Source organism: Cloeon dipterum, chromosome 4 (genome assembly GCF_949628265.1).
Source record: "Cloeon dipterum chromosome 4, ieCloDipt1.1, whole genome shotgun sequence".
Taxonomy (NCBI): Eukaryota; Metazoa; Arthropoda; class Insecta; order Ephemeroptera; family Baetidae; genus Cloeon; species Cloeon dipterum.
The window spans coordinates 29,443,837-29,463,856 of record NC_088789.1 but is presented as its reverse complement, the minus strand read 5'-3'; the positions used below and the strand labels follow the sequence as shown (position 1 = coordinate 29,463,856).

Below are 20,020 nucleotides of genomic sequence, written 5' to 3'. Positions count from 1 at the left end.
GTAAGGATAATGAATAAAAATCTCGAACTGGAACGAGAGGTAATTTATTTTGGTGGAAAATTTTCATATATATCAGTATTTTCTTGTTAATTTATATTTAGTTGCTTCACTTCTGCGACACCAAAAACTCCAGGCAGGCGAATTTCCCGTCCATATAGAAGGCTAGCTCATTTCTCTTTTTCAAAAACAGCTGTGTTTTGTGTCAGTGGAAAAACAGGATGCTGCTGCGTGATTGCCACAAGCTACCAGCTACGAAGTGGAGCGCTTTCTGATTCCTAACTAAAATTTTGCAGTCGCCTGCTATGGAACAGCGCCTTTTAAAACTTATAAAATTGTGGCTTACCTTGCCCAGTTTTCTAAATACTTTAAAAGTGATTTTGCTTTGATGTAAGTCAATTGCTTTTGATTTGGATTGCCTTTATTTCTGAATCTTCTTACCCCTATTTTTAAATTACAAAATCAATGTCATTCACAAGTGTTTCCCTAACTTAGCAAATCAAACTCAAATTGGATGGATGTAGAGGTTACAAAAAATATCAGCGTGTATATAAAGTGAAAACTAGAAGGCCGATTTATTCGAATTTTTATCCCAGCCCAAATGCTGAATTGTAATTATCCGTTTCCTCTAGGAAGTATCCGTACGTACAACACCAAGTTGAACCATCGCGAAATGTAGACTTTATTGACCAAACAGGATTTAAAAGTTTATCTTTTAATTTGAGTAGAATAGTTATACATTACTAAGTCCCAAGTGATAGCGCCTGCCGCAAATATCCAGAATAACGCCGTACGTAACTGTTCATTTCAAATTTAATTTAAGAAAGCAAATATCAGTTAAAGATAAGACGGTTTGCCAGCCTCTTGTTAGAAACGCCTTGCTCCAGCCCGACTGAGTAATTAAAAACTGTTCAGAAAATTTCTGCATTTTTTATTATATATCGGTTATTACGTCTATTGTGCAATCGAAATCAGTGATGCATTGACCCAAAATTGGTTGCAGAGGTGAACTTTCCTAAAATTTATTTTATTATCCCCGTCTCAAACAATTAATTTGTTTTCTATACCCCTGTGCTGTTCAGCTCCACCGCTTTGATCGCGTTCGCAATTAAATCCGGTGCTTTTTCCTGTCCGCACTGATAGGCGCTGGCTATCGTGTCGCACTCATCCATTCCCTCTGTGATTTCATTCCCTTTAATTATTTAGAAATCTTTAAATCACGCTCACTTAAATTGGAGCACTCGTCCACAGCTTCCAAATTCTTCATTAATTTCGCCTCATCATTCTTTGACAAGGCCTCGGCCATTTTAATTAGTTGCTCATCCACGATGCGGCCATTCACAACCTTAAGAAATGTCTTAATTTTATTTTGATCATTCCCTTATATTTGTTTTTATTACCATTCCTCCAAACTCGCCCAAACATCTCAAGAAACACTTAAACAATACAATATATTCATAATCTACAATTAATATAGAGGCAAAACCTTTATTTTTGCGTTGAAGGAAGTGCTGTTGAATATCTTGTCCTGCTCGGCTGTTGCATAGAAGATAAAAACAATTTTTTATAACCAAAATGTAGGTCAAACCGATAGAAATGTTAAAATTGGAGGCACACTCGTCCTTAATTGCATCTCCTCCAGACGTGGAGTTGCTCGTGTCCCTTGTCTTTAAAATAATATTCAATTGTTTCTATTTTCATAATAAAGAAAAGAAAAATACTTCGCAAATGAATCGCAGAGTCGCACCGCAATCCAATGTCATGAGCGAGGTGCTGGAGCTCGTGACGTCAGCAATAACGCAATAATTGCCGATCCGAGGATCTCCTGGAGCCCAAATCGGCGCTCTGACCAGTCTGTTGGAGGCGCACCACCCAAATGCTCCGGGACAGCCGTTGTCTGTGCCCGACGTCCAAAATTTCGCTGAGAGAGAAGCGCTATCTTCACCTGTTGTAATTTACATACATACAAATTTAAAAAGAAATCCTGATTTATTATTTATATTTAAGGGACCTAAGACTTGAGATAGGACAGTGTATTTAAAATCTGCGTCTAGACTCAAGAGCTTCATTCCAATTGAGCAGCAGGTCTTTGCCGCTTCATTCCACTGAAATATAATTTTGATTTTGCGGCTAGATAAATTGTTTCATTTTGAGTCACACAAAAATTTACCGTTTTACTATCTTTGCTGAACATGTATACGCGGTAATTCATGCTCTTCCAAAGTCCGTACTGCGTAGGCCCTATTAGAGAAGAATGCAGTATAAATTCTCAAATACATCCATTTGGAGGAAAGAAAATTTAATATCCAGTTAACATTCTCTATATAATTTACTGTGATTTTGGGATTTTTCGAATATTTTGCTTCATTTTATGTACATATATTACATGAGCAGTGTCCAATTTGGATTGAGTGGGCATTGTTTTATAAACAGAATCACTCTAATTGTGCTATAAAATAACAATCAAAAGAAATTTTCTCCATAACATTCTTAAACATTTACAGCGCTTCACCATATTTTCATGCCATTTTTCGTTTCTTCCCGGCAAAATATATTTTTAGACTACATGCTAGTGAAATCACGTACTTGTTAGGAACTTGGTCACATTGTCCAGTCCAGGCGAATATAAAGCATCCTTTAATACAAAATAATTAAATAAATTTTTCCCTTCGGTTCAAAAATTAATTACATTTTTGATGCAAGCATCTTTAGGGCAGAGTGGAGTGAAGCAACGTGGTGCAGGCGTGGGGGATCCCTAATCATATTTTCAAAATTTAATAATTAAAAGCAAAAATATGATATTTGAGCATTACTTTGCACGAAAAAATAAACTTGAATGAGCAGTTCTTTTCTGTCAGCTCGGTTTTTGGGACGGACAGATGGACACAATACTTGCTATTCGCGTTGTCTGGAAACCCTTTGGCCCACATCGACGTGAGGTTGGCGAAGGTGTCAGGTGGGCTGTGCGAACACCACTGAAACAAATCATTCGACCACACTTGACGTGCGGCTGTCCAGTAGTTGGAGCTGTACTTCCACACTTCCTCTGTTTCGTCACGAATTGTTAAAAAATAAAACGATTAAATTTTAAGATCTCGTACGCGTGGTTAGTTTTTTAAGGCAGTTAAATTGGTCAAAGGTTTCGAACGCTATTGGTTTCATTCCAATGCTGCAGCACCTCTTCACGTTTTCCTCCCAAGTGACCTTAAATATAAATAAAAATTTCGGAATGTGATGATTTCCAATGACGTACAATCGATTTTCCAAAGAGATAGAGTTCCCCGCAGACTTCCCTCCACGAGCCATAGGTTTTAGAGTCTATATTGAAATTATTTTATTAAAAATTTTAATAATTAAATTTTAATATTACCTATTAGAACTCCATCCCTGTCAAAAAGGGAGTTATTTTTCAAGCAAGTTAAACTAGAGCAACTGTAGATGATAATCTGACATTGGAAAATTAAGAAATTAATTTTTTCTGCTGTTTTCGGAAATCATTAAATTTACAGGTTTATCTGTTACTGGCGCAACACTATTACTGATAGTTCCCTGAAAATCGGAGCTTGACGTGCTGACTGATGATGGATTTGTGGTTGTCAATGTTCCGTCGTTGCTCCGAGCTGTGCTGATTGAGTTGCTGCCTGTGGTGTTATTTTCTGATGCTGTTTTAGTCGAGATTGTATTGCTTGAGATTGAGCTTGTTGAGAGCAGGGCATTGATTGTTGAGTCTGTTGAGACGGTTTCCAAGGAGGCAGTGCTTGTCAAAATCTTTTCCGTAGAAATGAAGTTGGTTTGAACCACAGTGCTTGTCACCTCCTTTACTGTGTTTTCAGAATTTTTAGATGATCCCGATGAAGAGGGGCTTGAGGTTATTTTTCCACTCAAAATTTCAGTGAACGCCGACTGATTGATTGAATAAATAATTTTAATATTTGAAGAAACGCAAGAATTCATACCGTTTGCGATTGCTGGGATTCAGTCTGGATAATTGTATTGACTTTTTCTGTTATTTCTATCGTGGCCTCCGTATCCGTGTCTTCGAGCGTCGGCGCTTCTGTGCTCTCCATGACGATATTTCCATCTGGGCTTGAGGTGGTTCTTTTGATGGAAAATACCGAGGACAAGCTCAGAACGGGCTTGGCAGATTGCGTAGTTCGTGTAACCAATGTGCGATTCGCTCGTTTCGGTGGTACATTTAAGCAGGAATTTCGTCCGCAGCATTTTATGATGAAGTTTCGGTTGCCTTTGATTTAATAAAATCCAAGCGTATATATAGTGAAAAAGCCACGCATACCTTTAGACTTCGACATCTCAACCTGTCCAAACTTCCGAAATCATCAGATTTAATTTTAAAATTACATCGATCGATTCAGTACCTGTGCGGCGCATAAAGCGAACGCTGCCAATGCAAGGCAGGCGAAATTTCGGAAATTTCCAGTCCATAACCAGCACATTTCAAACCAGACTGTTGCCAACAGCGCAGTGGTTTGAATCAACTGAACAGAGTGTGTTGCAACTTTGCTTCGTTTGTTAAACGTCACACACGTTTGTTGCAAAACATGGGACCGACTATCCACTTCCTTTCTCACGCGCGCTGCTCGTGTAGCCCAACACAAAATTTTGATTGTGAAATGGTAAATGGGAATGATCATTTAAAAGTACGGAAAGAATAATAATTATTATTTCATTTAAAGGGTAATTTAAAAGTCAATTAATTTGTATATCAGTTGATAAAATGCCAGGATGTTTTTTTTTCACTTCTGCTGCGGCTGCGGCGCCAAAAGCTCCCAGGCAGGTGTGCTGTGTGCTCATTTCGAAACAGACCGTTGCAAACAGCGGTGTTTTACGTCACTTTGGACAGGACGCAGCTATGGGTGTCGCAAGTACAAAATTTAATGCTATGCAAGGCGTGATTCCCTGAGCGAAATTTGGCAACGCCGCACCAGGGTACGAAAGAGAGCAGCTGGTTGTTAGTGTGAGAGCTGCCCTGATTTCGGGCTCGAAAAATTCCTAATATTTTAGATAACAATTTTAATCCAAAAATTAACACAGAGTAAAATATATTTAATTTCAGCAGAATTTTTATTTAACTTGGTAGATTTCCTTTTCAAATCAGACCGAATGCTTTTTTAAATAATAAAAATGTGCAATATATTCATAATTTTCGTTAGCCAAAATGAGCATTAAAATTTAGTACCAAATCTGTTACGATCAGGATAATTTTCCAACGAGATTTTCATGTACTCTTCTCTCTGGTCAGCGATTTGAATTCACGGCTGTTATGTGAAGGAAAACACGCACAATACACGGGTGTGCACAAATTTCTACGATTCAGCGCTCTTGTTTTTGTTTGCTTCTCGTTTTCCACACAGGAGGCAAACATTATATTGATTTCGCTGCTTGGATGAAAATCTGGGAGGCAGACGCGATTTTGCGTTTGCAAGCACGTAAAAATAAAACTATCTAGCTCAAAATTGCTTTATTTCTCGGCCATTTCATTTTGAATGGAATAAGTTACACACTGACTTTCCTCGTTCTTCTATTCATCTTAATTTATTATTTAAAATATAACAATAGTATACACAAAGTAAGGGATGACGGTCACAATTAGTGACAAGATAAAGAGAAGGCCGTCAAATAAAAGTGCGGATAATAGTCTGAAATTTTTTTAATTGCCATAGGAAATGCGAAGACATATTGAAAACAAATTTGGAGAAACAAATTCTGAAAGAGAAATGATTGAAATAATCAAGTAAATTACTCTACTCCATGGATTAATAAATGATGTTTCGTCATATTTTTTACATTTATAGATTTTCTACATTTTCCGAAACCTCACAAATTTAATCTCTTAAATGTGATAGCATGATATGACGGCTGAGAAAACATTTTGAAATAAACCGTTTCTTGCATTCATCACATTCAAATTCAAGTGTCAACAAATTGTGATTTACGGCGAGATGGGTTTTCAAAAGATAAGTGAAATAGAAACTCTTTTGACAATGGGCACAGTACTTCAATTTGGCTTGAATGTGCATCCTGTAAGAATGTAGTTTCAAGAGTTTCGCACCTTTGTAGTACCTTTTGCAGGGTTCACACTTGAATCCGAGAGCTTTGTGCTCCAAACCACGCCATTCGCGATTTCCATGTTTCCTTTTCATGTGGTAAACAAGCAAAGAATAAATTTGAAAGCTCTTTGGACACTTGGAACATTTGACCATAGTTTCTCTGCACTTTTTCAGGTGTGACTGGTACAAACCTGAACATTGAAACTTGTTTTTGCAGCGATAACATGTAAGCTTTCGGATGTGTATAGTATAATGGCCTGCAGAAACATCTAATTTACAAATTTTGCAGCGTTTGAATTTATGCTTTGAACTACTGTGCCTTGCCAAAGTCCCCTTTGTTGAAAACATTGCACCGCATTCGTCACACTTGAATGGCTTTTCTGTTCTGTGTTTTCTGGAAACATGCCTTTGTAAATTAGGTCTAATACTTGTTTTGTACTCGCAATATTCACAATCAATCATATTTGTATCATCGTGAAGAGAGTCAAAGTGAGCCCTCATTTCAATTTTAGTTTTAAAAAACGAGACGCAGCCATGAAAAGCGCACTTGACTGGATATTCATGATGGACCTGACGAACATGATTGTTGATATGACCATTTCCAATGAATTCCTTGCTACAAAAATCACATTTGAATATTTTCGGTTTTTCATGTACTTCCTCGTTGTGATTTTCCCTTTCCTCGATTGTGTTAAAATATGTGGCACAGCGATGATTTTCACATCTAATGGCATTTTTGTGTGATTTCTTAACATGCTTTGACAAATCGCGCGAATATGAATATAGTTTACCACAGTAGAGACATTTTTTCTTTTGTGAACAAATATTGGATTGTGCCTCAGATTCCAATTCCACCTCATCCTCTTCGATTTCTTCTTCTTCACTTTCGGGCAGATCGATCTCCTCCAATGGCACCCAACATTGTTCTATATTTCCCTCTGAAAACACAATTATTAGACAAAAACAAAAAAATAAAAATATCACTTTTACCGAAGTAATGCTTCCGCAGCTCTGTTGCCGCATCATCCAAATCCAAATTCCACCAAATCAAAGACTCGTCTGACATTCCATTAGATTCCCAAAGAAATCTGTGGGAAAATTCCTCAAATATAAAAAAGAAGATTCTTGAATTCCTTTGAAGAAATTACTCGGCTTGCCAGACGCAAAAGTAACAAATCACGTCGTGATCCTCGATTTCGTCGGCCAACTCGTACTCGCAGACGTTTAGAAACCAAGTCTCCAATTTTTCCTTGTCCACGTGGACAGCGAGGACAGCGCCGTCCGCCGTTGGAAGGTCGCAAATCAAGCACAATGCCTTTTGATACGACATTTCGGGCAGACTACCTGAACCTGAATGAAAGATGGAAGGTTCCAGGTGGCTTAGTAGCGATTGCAGCGCCAGTCTCAGGGTATGGATGAAATCATAAAAATGACGTCATTGCTTTTAAATATAACACGCGGCTACAAAAAAATAAACTTTTATAAGCAAATTTCAATGCTTTTATGTTGCGTATGTCTTGTTTAACACATAATTTACACCAAATTTGCATAGCTTAATCAATTTAATTGTTTTTAAGTTCAAATCCTGTTAGAACTAAATATTTGCTTTAATCTTTCGAAGCGATTGATTTATTTCCGGGTGAGAGTCTGCGGAGATCAGCTGCATCATTGGTGCTTTTCAATGGCGAAAAGGAAAGCCCAAAGGACTGAAAAGACGCTTAAGCGCAAATCGGCCCTTAGTTGGTTGCAGCGTGAGTTTTCGTGCGAAAATGTATTCCGACACGCACGTCTCACTGCACAGCGACAGATAATCGAAACCGAGCCTAAATAACCACAAAATATCAAAGATCGCAGCGAAAAAAAGTGAAAAATTTTATTTGAAAAATGGCGGATATTTCTCGAGGTGTGTGTGGTCTGCTAGAGCGATTCAATTATGTTCAATTTTTTTTATTTTTGATCAAAATATTAATTAAGTGAGCAAAAAAGAAAAATAATTTATTCAAAAATATTAGCGAGATTGTTTCGCAACATGTGGCGATAACGGAATGACGCAATTAATGTAGAGGTCAGTCGCCAACTGGGGGCAAAAGGCCGAAAGTATCGTTCTTAGTGATGCCAACACTCGATAATTTAATCAGACTCGATGTGCTGTGCGTGACGGTCGGAGCAGCAGCCCCCTGGTCCATCGCGTGCGGAGAAGAAATCACGATGAGGCTCGGACTTTTCGTCCTCCTCTGCCTCGCGGTTTGCACCGCAAGAAAGTCTCGGAGTGACGTCTACTATCCAGCTCCGTGTAAGCATTTCTCAATTATTATTTTGCAATCTTTAAAAGTTGTTTAGTTGGAAATTTTCAAACGAATTTTGTCCAAATCAATTTGATGTGGGTCTAATTATTAGATCTTAAAAAAACTAACCGATACGGTGTATATTTAAAAAAAAATGGAAAAAGAAACCAATCAATTAAAATAAGCAGCCACTCGATTTAAATAGACCTAAACGTAGTATTTTTCTATCACGAAGTTCTATTTTCGCTTCACAGATTTTGACGAAGGAGAAAATTTGAGCATTCAGAACTGTGGAAATAACGAAACAGCTCTATATCAGAACCAATGGATCGTTGATGTTAAAAACATTCGTAATAAAGATGATTGGTGCGATAACTTTATAGCCATTTCTCAACAGACTATTCTTGAACTAGGTAACATGAATAATATCTCGCTTAAGAATATCAAAATCAGATATTCTCTATTTTCTCTAGGTTATTGCAATTTCAATAAAAGGGATTCAACTGATCTACGGGTCTTTCCGAATAATTGTTCTACTCCCGAGAGTCCCGAGACAGAAGAGGAATGCCGCAGATTGTCCGTCAAAGTAATTATTTTACCATTTTCAGCAAAACCGCACAATTCACCTTTTGTTTACTTGAACATTGACTTTTTCAATTATTTAAGGTACTGGATGTAATTGAAATTGCCAGAAATCCGGATGCTGGTTATAAATGGGCCATAAAGATTATGATTACTGAGAAAATGCCGAGTGAGGTAACTCCCATTTGTTTGTTTAACCGTGACAACGCAATGGACTCGCAACTTCAAAGTGAATCACCCTACTTTGAATGGTCACCATGGGAAGTTCGTATTTTCAAACTAATTTCTGCATGCAGTTACTTATTTTGAATCTATTTTTATAGACGCTGAATCCACCTGTCCCAAGTAAGTTAATTTTACTATTAGAAACTTATTTTGTGACAGTAATTTAATCTATAACTATCGGAGCTAGAATTAAACAGATATTCACGCACATTATAGCTTGAAAAAGTTAAAAAATTAACTTGAATCTTATTTTACAAATTTTTCTCCTTTTCTGAACTGATTCAAATATATTTTGACAGTTTCAAATTCCCATAATAATTGAAATCCACTAAGAACAAAGATTTAATAATATTTAAATATTAAATTATATAAATTTTGCTAAAGTCGGAAAAGATACTGGTGTTAATCTTTTTGCCACAAATATTTATTGCGTATTTATATGAAAGAGTGCGGCATTTTTATTTTCATAAATTGCTGCACTTTCAAAATATTGTTTCCTTTGTGATCATTGAAATTGACCAGTTGCATAAAACCTTAGTGTTCGAAGCCGCTAACAGATGGGGCAACCACAGACTTTCCTAAAAATTTAGTTTTAATGCACTTTCCGATTCTATTTCAGACTCAATCTAGCTACCGTGCATTCTTCATTAATTATACTCTCTTTTGAAGTTCTAAAAACCAAAATCAGTCCAGCCATTCGCCGTAGAAACGTTGGTAAAGATTTTTTATTTCTCATGATTCTATAATATGGCGATTGGCTGAACCGAATTTGGTTTTCAGAAAGTCAGAATAGGGCATAATTAATGAAGAATGCACGGTAGCTAGAATGAGTCTGAAATCGAAGCGGAAGTGAATTAAAATCAATTTTTAGAAAGGTTATGGCTGCGCCATCTTGTTGGCGGCATCGAACGCTAAGGGTTTATTCAACTGGTCAATTTACGTAAATTTATTTATGTTGTCTCCTTTGTTTTCTATTTAAAATTCAATATTGTGTTACTCTGAAGAATTGTAATAAAAAATAAATGCAAAACAATCAGAGATTTTGTCAGAAACATAAGAAAATTTCCAGCGATCGTGGAAAGGTAACGAAATCTATTTGAATGTTGGACAAATTATATTAATTTAAATCAATTTTAAAGTGTGAACGATTATAGACTGTCAGGGCAATAGTTTTTTTTCGATTTCAGTCAGTTTGAAACTATTTCATATGTGAGAAATTTTAGTCGCATCCAAATGTATTTGTTAATGCCACGTTGACATGAATTTACTTCCTTTTTGCCAATTTTTACAGCAAATGTGACGAGCCAAAACAAGTGTAGCACGGCCCTAAACAGATTTGATTTGAGTTCATTGAGAATATTTAGAATTCCCATCCAGAATATCCTGTGTGTCGAGGAAAACAGAGATGGTAAGGTTTATAGAAAAACGTATCTCAATCCATTTAAATGGTTGTCATTTAATGCCACACAGACTATTTTTATCTGATCAATTTCTACAAAGGCCGGTTTTTCTTGAGAGGTCTAAAAGAAGAAACGCTTAACCGTTTTTACTTTGATATATTGCCATACATTGACGAGATCGCAATGCACGCAAAAGACATTTTTGCTCTACGCCCAATCCCGGAAACAAAACAACAGAGAGGTAATTTAACACAAAAATTAAGCTCACAGCGATTGAATTTATCTTTAAAAAAAGGATTCTCCGTGCCAGAGAACCTCAGTTTCCAAAACTGCGGAAGGAAACCGACGTCAAGAAGGAGGAAAAGAGGAAATGGTGATTCTTCCTCAGAATTACATTCGAATAGTCGTATTTTCGGCGAAAACATAGCTCAGACAGGTGACCACCCATGGCATGTTTACATTGAGAATAAGGTGACTGGAGAAGCCTTAGGTGGGACATTGATTTCGCCGACAGTAATTTTGACAGGTATAGGGAGGCAAAAGAAATGATAATTTGCATGACCTCAATTTCAAAAATTCTTTTTAGCTGCTCATTGTATTTATGGCACAAAAGCAGAGGACTTCATAGTTTCTCTTGGGGTGTATGATAAAAGACAAAGAAGAGCTCCTGGTGTTCAGAGAAGAAAGGTTTCATACCTTCCATATGTAAATTATTTTCATCCAAAATATGTCTTGAAACTATTTTAGGTTAGCAGTCTGATCACGCACCCGAAATATGACTCTGCGCAATTCATTAGTGATATCGGACTCATGATTTTGAGCAAAAAAGTCAAGATATCCGATAACATCCGACCGATTTGCTTGTGGAACGACGATACTGACTCTAACTTGAATCGCGTGGCTGGAACCAAAGCTATGGTAATATCGGATATGCGTGAATTCGAAAAATATTTTGTTTTTCTTTCTCCTGAAGGCGGTTGGGTTCGGGCTTGTCGACAACCACACACGCAGAGATGAACTGCAAGAGGTTCGACTGCCGATTAGAGCTCACAAAGAGTGCTACTTGTCGAAAAGGAGGTTTTTCGGGAAATACTTGAGGCCAGGAGACAACTTTTGCGCCGGCTACACTAATGGTTAGAACCTCCTGATTTAGTAAATACTTGATATTTAAATTTCAATCATTAATTCAGGAACGACCATCTGCAACGGATACAGCGGAGGAAGCCTTTCCGTGGAAAAAAACGACCGCTGGTTTATCAGGGGCATCGTCAGCTTTGGAATGTCGAAAAAAGTGATGTTTGAGGGAAATGAGACATCGTTGTGTCACCCAAATCAATACTCCCTACTCGCCGACGTCGCAAGTTACATGGACTGGATCGTGGGAAACACGCCGGACCTTTCATTCCGGAATTAAATTTGGGTTTTGAAAAAAAGGTTTAGCAAAAGGACAGTAGTAATTCAGTAGAAAAATGTAGATGGACAGCATAATCTTTTATCAAAATATTTCTGTAATGGGGTTTTTATATAATAAATGGTTGTAAAAATTTTAATTGCTCGGCTTTTAATATTAAACCCACAAACACGAAATTATTTTCGCCATCTCTGCTTGGTGCTTATCACACATTTGGGAGAAGAGAAATAAGAGGTCAAATCCGTGACCTTTCGTCTGCGGCCTGGTCTCTTGTCTTTATCGTCTTATGAGAATTGATTATATATATTGCCTCTAGCTATTTAAACTGTACGGGCACCGTGATTGGCTCGGCGCTCAACATTAATTTTCAACAATCAACACATTGTTAGATTTTAAATAAAAGGCGAGAGAAGATTCGGCGACAGTCATTCACCAACCGGAGGCTAACAAGACCTGAAGAAGCCCCGAGTCAGCGACACGCAGCCATCCAACTCCGCCAATAAACTTCCTTTTTATACGGAAGGTCATTCTCTCATTTAGACCCCCATAAAACTATCCATATTTTTGTTATTTATTTCAATTAGGTTGAATTTAATTAATCTGCTGCTGCCTCACTGATTCCGTTTTTGTTTCATACATTTTTGCTTAAATACCTGAAGTTTTTTTATTAATTTCAAATAACGAAAGAACACCAGCTCTTGCAGTTCCTGGGATCAACGCAGTTTTCTCTCTCTTTCGTCAAATTGGTGGGTGTATTACGCTGTCATTATGTAGCAAATAAGAAGAGAAACAAATTAAGTTGAAGGAGTGCGTGATCAGCGACACGAGCAGCAAAAGAGATTTTGCGCCGAGAGTGAAAACAAGGTCAAAAAGTCATCAGTGGGGCGCCGTGGCGGACTGTGGCTCGAATCTCGGTCTCTTCTTCTTCTTCACGCCGAGACTGACGGCCAAAGTGCAACCAGCATCGCGTTAACTTGTCAATTTAAATATCAATTTTTGCCGACGCGAATCCTCAACGGTGGCTCTTCAGTGTCGATATACGTAATTCCCACTATGCTTTTTAATAAAATAATGTTATTATTATATTTAAATTTGATTATAAATATTTATTTGCTGAAATATTTTATCTTAAAAATAACTCTCTGAAATTCACATCCCTGCGTGCAACCCGAGTCGGCGTTTCTTTGAAACAAAAGAATAACTCACGATTGTTTGGCGCTTGAATACTGATATTTAGAAATAGAGCATTTTAAAACATTCGCCGGGGTTTTTTATTTATTAAAATTAAACATCTTTTTCCAGTCCGAAATTGTGACTGTTTCTTTACATTATTGTTTTAATTTGAACATGGGATTTAAAAAATTAGCATCTTTTTCCTAAATAGTAAAAAATCAAGATTTATAGTTTTTAATATTGTTTTACCGCACTTTTTACTGATAATACTGAGTTTATTCTTAATTAATTAATATTAAGCCGCACTCTAGTCCAGCGTCACGGTGGCATAATTTTTATTCGAAAGAGTGCCTCTTGTCACTTGGGTTATCTATGGCATCTAGTGTATCGTTTGGAATCGGCGCTCAGAGGAAAGCGAAAAAGAGCAGAGCAGCCTTTTGTCATCCGCCAGCTTTAAAATTACGCGGCGGCAAACGGAGCGATGAGGGCCGCGATCAGCGACTCGAGCACCAAAAGAGCTTTTGCGCCGAGAGTGAATACAAAGTCAAAAAGTCATGAGTGGGGCGTCGTTGTTGTATTTATTTAAGTGTTCCATTTTTTTAAATTGTAATCAAACTTTTTGGCCTCCGAAGAACAGCCGTCCCAGCGATGTCATAAATTACAATTTGCATTAGCACCTTTTATTGGCCCTCCGGTTTGCCGCGCCCAAGACAGGATCTATTGTCCTTATGCCGTTGGCCCTCGAGGTCAGGTCGCGCGACCTGGCGCAGGTCGGAGAAGGGCGAGATCCATAAATTTTGGCCGAGCATCATAATGTGAGACGTCGAAATTGCTGCGAAGAAGCATCAAAACCGGCTTGTCAGTCTACGCAGGCCTAATTGCTTTTTGCTGCTTTCGAATTCATTGTTGGCAAGAATTATACAAAGGGCTGTTACGACGCCAGCCCTAAATTATTATCCGCGTCCTGTTGCTGTTGCTGTTTTGAATTTAAATTGGCAAATATTGCGCCATTTCCCCCCGACAACCCAGAGCGAACACAGCCGGAAGGAAAAGAACACTGTGCCGTTTAATTGGCGAGTCCTTTTCTTTAATCACAGCTTGGCTCGTCTGCCCAACTCGTAATAAAATCTAGGCTGCTTTTGTTGATATCCAAATGTACAATTATTGCTAAGTGACAATTGAATGAAACGCTTGCATAGTTTGTCCTTGTCCACGTGGACAGTGAGGACAGCGCCGTCCGCCGTCGGACTCTCGCAATCAAGCAAAGCGTCTTTTCAAACGACATGTCAGAAAGACCACCTGAACCTGAATGAAAGATAGAAGGTTCCAGGTGGCTTAGCGACTGCAGCGCCACTCTCAGGAGACTCGCAGTCCCTGGAATTAGCTTGGTGGGAAAGCTTTAAATTTATAACGGGCTAATAAAGCCTTTTTCTGAGATGCACTAAAATTCGAAAAATTGCAGAATAGCCGCAGGTTTTTTGTGAACCCTGGCTGCTGCAGCAGCAAACATCATAAACGCCGTTTCGTCACCGTTCTGTGAATTCTGTCTCTACTTCTCTGGTGTGATTCAAACGCTTTTGCGTATCCGCACGGAAAACTTCGCAGCATGTGTGCTTTCCTAAACTGCCTCAATTTTTTCTCATTTTATTTAAAAAAAGTGAAATGTTTATAGAAACTTGTATAGTGACATATAAAAATGAGTGGAAACGTTCTTTTTAGAGGCTTCTATTTTTAGGCTGAAAAAAACGATGACAGTTTTTTACACACCGAGAATTGTGGCCAGATTAAAGAAAGCAAAGGTATAGAGAGCGTGAAAATTTTACAAAAGATTTATTAGCTGGCTTATGATTTCAATCAACCTGTAATATAATTAATGAATTTGACATTTTAAGCCAGAAGTTAGAGCTATAGATGGCAAAAATATAACAAAATATATTCTAAAGGAAATATCTTTATTTTCATAAATTTTAGGCTTTAATCATATAGTACAATAAAACATCTTAATTACAGTTGATATAACGAAGAAAAAGAATACCATTACTGAACACCGTGAATTAGTAGCATGTGTGCTCTCATGTTATAGTTGAACATTAATTTTCTACATATTCTACAACTTTCTTTTATCTTGTCTTTGAAATGGGTTGATTTCAAATGTGAGCAAAGAAACCATTTGGAAATGAACTGTTTTTTGCATTCGTCACATTCAAATTCAAGCTCCAATAAATTATGTTTCTGAGCAAGATGGTTAATCAAATGAGAAATGGAAAAGAAACTCTGAGGGCAATGGGCACAATGCTTCAATTTGGACTGGTTGTGTGTCCTGTTTAAATGCTGTTTCAAGAGTTTCGCACTTTTGTAGTACATTTTGCAGAGTTCACATTTGAATCCGAGAGCTTTTTGCTCCAAACCACGCCATTCGCGATTTCCATGTTTCCTTTTCATGTGGTACACAAGCAAAGAAGGCATTTGAAAGCTCTTTGGGCACTTGGAACATTTGAACAAAGTTTTCCTGCACTTTTTCAGGTGAGATTGGTACAAACCTGAACAATGGAATTCGTTTTTACAGCGAACACAAGTCAGCTTTCTCACATGCCTAAAATAAATACCGACAGAAACATCTAATGTACAATATTTGCAGCTTTTGAATTTATGCTTTGAACTACAATGACTTGCCAAAGTATCTTTTGTTGAGAACATTGCACCGCATTCGTCACACTTGAATGGCTTTTCTGTTCTGTGTTTTCTGGAAACATGCCTTTGTAAATTAGGTCTAATACTTGTTTTGTATTCACAATATTCACAATCAATCATTTTTGAATCATTGGTTTTGTGAACAGAGTCAAAGTGAGCCCTCATTTCAATTTCAGTTTTGAAAAACGAGACGCAGCCATGAAACGCGCACTTGACTGGATATTCACCATGGACACGACGAACATGAATGTTGATATGATTATTTCCAATGAATTCCTTGCAACAAAAATCACATTTGAAGGTTTTCTTTTCTTTCGGTTTTTCATGCACTTCCTCATTGTGTTGTTCCCTTTCTTCGATTGTGTGAAAATATGTGGCACATTGATGGTTTTCACATCTAATGGCATTTTTGTGTGATTTCTTTACATGATGTGACAAATTCCGCAATAGCGTAAATCGTTTACCACAGTAGAGACATTTTTTCTTTTCTGGACAAATATTGGACTGTTTCTCAGATTCCGAATCCACCTCATCATCTTCGATTTCTTCTTCTTCACTTTCGGGCAGATCGATCTCCTCCAATGGCACCCAACATTGTTCTATATTTCCCTCTGAAAACACAATTATTAGACAAAAACTAAAAAAAAATAAAAATAAAAAGTATCACTCTTACCGAAGTAATGTTTCCGCAGCTCTTTTGCTGCATCGTCCAAATCCAAATTCCACCAAACCAAATTCTCGTCCGCCATTTCGTCGAATTTCCATTGAAACCTTAGATAAAATTTCTCATTTAAAAAGTATATTCCTTGAATTCCTTTTAAGAACTCACTTGGCGTGCCAGAGACAAAAGTAGCAAATCAGGTCATCGTCCTCGATTTCCTCTGCCAACTCGTGTCCGCAGACGTTAAGAAACCAAGTCTGCAGTTTCTCCTTGTCCACGTGGACAGCGAGGACAGCACCGTCCGCCGTCGGAAGCTCGCAAATCAAACACAGCGCCTTTTGAGACGACATGTCAGTCAAACCACCTGAACTTAAATGAAAGATAGAAGGTTCCAGGTGACTTAGCGACAGCAGCGCTACTCTCCGGTGACTCAACAGTCCCTTAAAACTACTTGGTGGGAAAGTTTTAAATTTATAACGGGCTTAAAAAGTCTTTTTGTGAGATACACTAAAATTTGTCGTCTTCTCAATGGAAATTAAACAGAGCACTTTAATTTGTGTATTAATTGTAGTTCGTGCCTTTGGCAAAGTAGCGTTTTGTTACACAAGTGGCTCTTTTGCGAATAAGAAGTGGATTAGAGCTGCACGCGCAATGCTAGAAACGATATTAGCTGGTCTGGCAGAGTGCGTTCAAAAGAGGGAATTGGCACGCAAAGCGGCGCCGGGAGAGGCCTGAGCAAAAACTCTCGCGCAATATTCGCCGACATATAAGCGCAAGAACAAAATCTAGATATTGTTCTTGAATTTTGCGCAAAAATAAACCAGCTGGAAAAATGTTTTGGATTTTTTTTAATTAGTTTTCCTAATTTAACCCCGAAAATGGTAAAATTTTGCATGTGGGATATTTACAAAAAGTGATTAAATTTTTTCTTTGTGTGAAACTAGTAGCTTTTGTGCTGACTTGGTAAAAATCTCTAATTTTGGTCATCCAATTTTGATATAAAATAAAAAAGCGTGTGTTTCGGAACAATTAAAAAATTGCACAAATCCCGCAAAAAGAGTTTAGCAATAAAATAAGTCTTTCTGAAAAATTGTGGGATTTTGCGAACCCTGACTGCTTACTGCAGCATTAAACATCATAAAACGCCGAGTTTTCATCGTTCCGTGCTAATTAAAGCAGACGAACGGGCCCAATAAAGTGTCTTCCGCTTGTGCCTGCGACACAGGGTTGCCATGCGGGAATCAAATGATGTGAATGGAAAGTAATTATTGGAAAATAACAAATATTTGTCGCGATTCGCGCTACGCGTGCGCCAACGGGCATTCGAGCATTAAGAAAAAATATCAAACAATTGAACAATAAAACCAACCGCATTTTATTCTAAATCCTCTGCTCGGCACATCCCGTGGACTATTAGCCCACCCGTCCCAATAACACCGCCGAGTGGATAACATGGGCCCGAGTGGCCTCAGAGGAGCTTGCGCCAAATGTGGCCATCTTTTCGCCTCCCCGCATTTTATCCCTAAAGCCACCGGAAAGGCGTGAAAAGCAGCGAGTGGCGAGACGGCGCCGATGCGCCTCCCAGCTCGTTGAGCAATTTGATCAATTCGAGTCACTTAACCAACCACCCTTTTCCATATCTGACATACAGCAGCTAGTATTACATCTTTGAATTGCTCAAATATCTTCCAATGCTTGGACACTTCTGAGAACTTATTAACAAACAATGGGAGCCAATTGGCTGGTTTATTTTTTATATTTTTCAGTCTAGCGCGTATATATTTTTGATCCGCATTAAAACTAACAAAAGGTGGATGAGATTGGTCACCGGATGCAAAGTTAAAACATTTATGTTTTATTACTCTTCTGCTTGAAGTAATAAGATTAAATAAAAGTTTAAAAAAATTCAGTAAAATAAAACGGCAGCATTAAATATTGAACAATAAAACCAACCGAATATTTTAGAACCTCTTCTCAGCACTTATTGTAGGCTGTAGGGTCCCAAACACATCGCCAAGATAATAACATGGGGCCCAAAGTGGTCGCAGAGGAGCTTGGGCCCGTTTTAAGGCCCTTTTTATTGTTCCACCAATTAAACCACCAGTCATTTATTTGTCCTGAAAGTTTGCTGGAAAAAAGGCAATAACCAGCAATTAATTTGCGAGTCGGCGCCGGTGCGCCTCCCAGTCTCGCTGATACAGTGATAAATATTTGAGATATTTTGAGTCAAATAGCCACTAACTATACCATTTTTTCCATCTCTGACGATTGGCAGTTAACAGGAACCGATTATCTAAACCCTCGCATATCTCACACAGCTGCGACTCACAAGGAATGCCGAATTTCTCAACATGAGCTTGTTATTTGCTGTAAAAATCCGGAATTTTAAAAATTGAACTGCACATGTTTAAAAAAAAAAATGAATAAGAAATTCAATATGCAGTGTCTTGAGTTCTCCTCACGGAATATTGTGTATTGGGAGCAACGAAAATTTAAATATTTCTGCTGTGATCATATCACGAATTTAAATTAGAACGGATTTTAAGCATTTCAATCATCCTAGCAAGTTTATGGATGGAAAAACACATTTTTGTGGAAGTTCAATATAATTATACAATTCATTAATTGCAAAAAAAGGTGAGAAACACAAAAAGAATTACTCCTCTGAAAGTTCAAAAATGAAATTTGAATTATTTTCAGATTTAGAGTTTTACGAAATAAGCAAGTGCAAGGAAATTGAAAACCAAATTGGTCGAGATAATTTATTCGTGAAAGCAATTTCTCAAGGCATCCAGTATTGTGCATAATCACTCTTCCATTCCTACACCCAGACGTGATTAATATAATCTTTCAAAGGAAGGTAATTAAATGAAAGAGTGGTTTCTCGTTTAAAAATTTTTTAATTACCATCGAAAAACATTTCTGTAACAAATATGAGGGAACGCGTTGTTATATAAAAACGATTAAAATAATTAGAAATGTTACTCAATTCCTTGGATTAATTGTTGATGATTCCACAAATTTTTGACATTTTTTGATTCCGTATGCACTGCAAACCTTACAATTTTTTATGTCTTAAATGTGATGACCTGAGATGACGGCTAAGGGAGCATTTTGAGAAATAACGTTTTTTGCATGCATCACATTCCACTTTCAATTCTAACAAATTGTGTTTCTCCGCAAGATGGATTTTCAAATAATCAGTGTAGAAAAAACTCTTTGGACAGTGGGCACAGTGTTTCAATTTGGCTGGGTTGTGCATCCTGTTAGAATGCAGTTTCAATTGATTTGCACTTTTGTAGTACCTTTTGCAGGGTCCACACTTGAATCCGAGAGCTTTGTGCTCCAAACCACGCCATTCGCGATTTCCGTGTTTTCTTTTCATGTGGTAAACAAGCAAACAATGGTGTGTGAAGCTCTTTGGACACTTGGCACATTTGAACAAAGTTTCTTTGCATTTTTTCAGGTGTGATCGGAGCAAACCTGAACATTCAAATTTGTTTTTACATCGTGAACATGCCATCTCT

The 20,020-nt window shown here is 37.7% G+C and overlaps 2 protein-coding genes across 2 annotated transcripts; one reads left to right on the top strand and one right to left on the bottom strand.

Annotated features, from left to right (window-relative positions):
- Positions 1-931: 931 nt before the first annotated feature.
- LOC135943724 (uncharacterized) lies at positions 932-4,064 on the bottom strand. Its single transcript, XM_065490386.1, has 16 exons — positions 3,954-4,064; positions 3,368-3,443; positions 3,251-3,315; positions 3,099-3,201; positions 2,811-3,043; positions 2,687-2,752; positions 2,584-2,632; positions 2,168-2,238; positions 2,009-2,102; positions 1,719-1,942; positions 1,586-1,664; positions 1,484-1,533; positions 1,398-1,433; positions 1,225-1,342; positions 1,065-1,174; positions 932-1,012 (listed from the first exon to the last, which is right to left on the bottom strand). Exons 1-16 carry the CDS (start codon positions 4,062-4,064, stop codon positions 932-934), a joined length of 1,566 nt encoding a protein of 521 aa, XP_065346458.1.
- Positions 4,065-8,222: 4,158 nt separating this feature from the next.
- On the top strand, positions 8,223-12,109 carry LOC135942880 (uncharacterized). Its single transcript, XM_065489221.1, has 12 exons — positions 8,223-8,358; positions 8,605-8,763; positions 8,824-8,936; positions 9,017-9,196; positions 9,256-9,277; positions 10,449-10,565; positions 10,628-10,798; positions 10,853-11,083; positions 11,144-11,244; positions 11,305-11,475; positions 11,531-11,690; positions 11,748-12,109. The coding sequence occupies exons 1-12, from the start codon at positions 8,274-8,276 to the stop codon at positions 11,969-11,971; spliced, it is 1,734 nt and encodes a 577-aa protein (XP_065345293.1). The 5' UTR covers positions 8,223-8,273; the 3' UTR covers positions 11,972-12,109.
- The last annotated feature ends 7,911 nt before the right edge of the window (positions 12,110-20,020 follow it).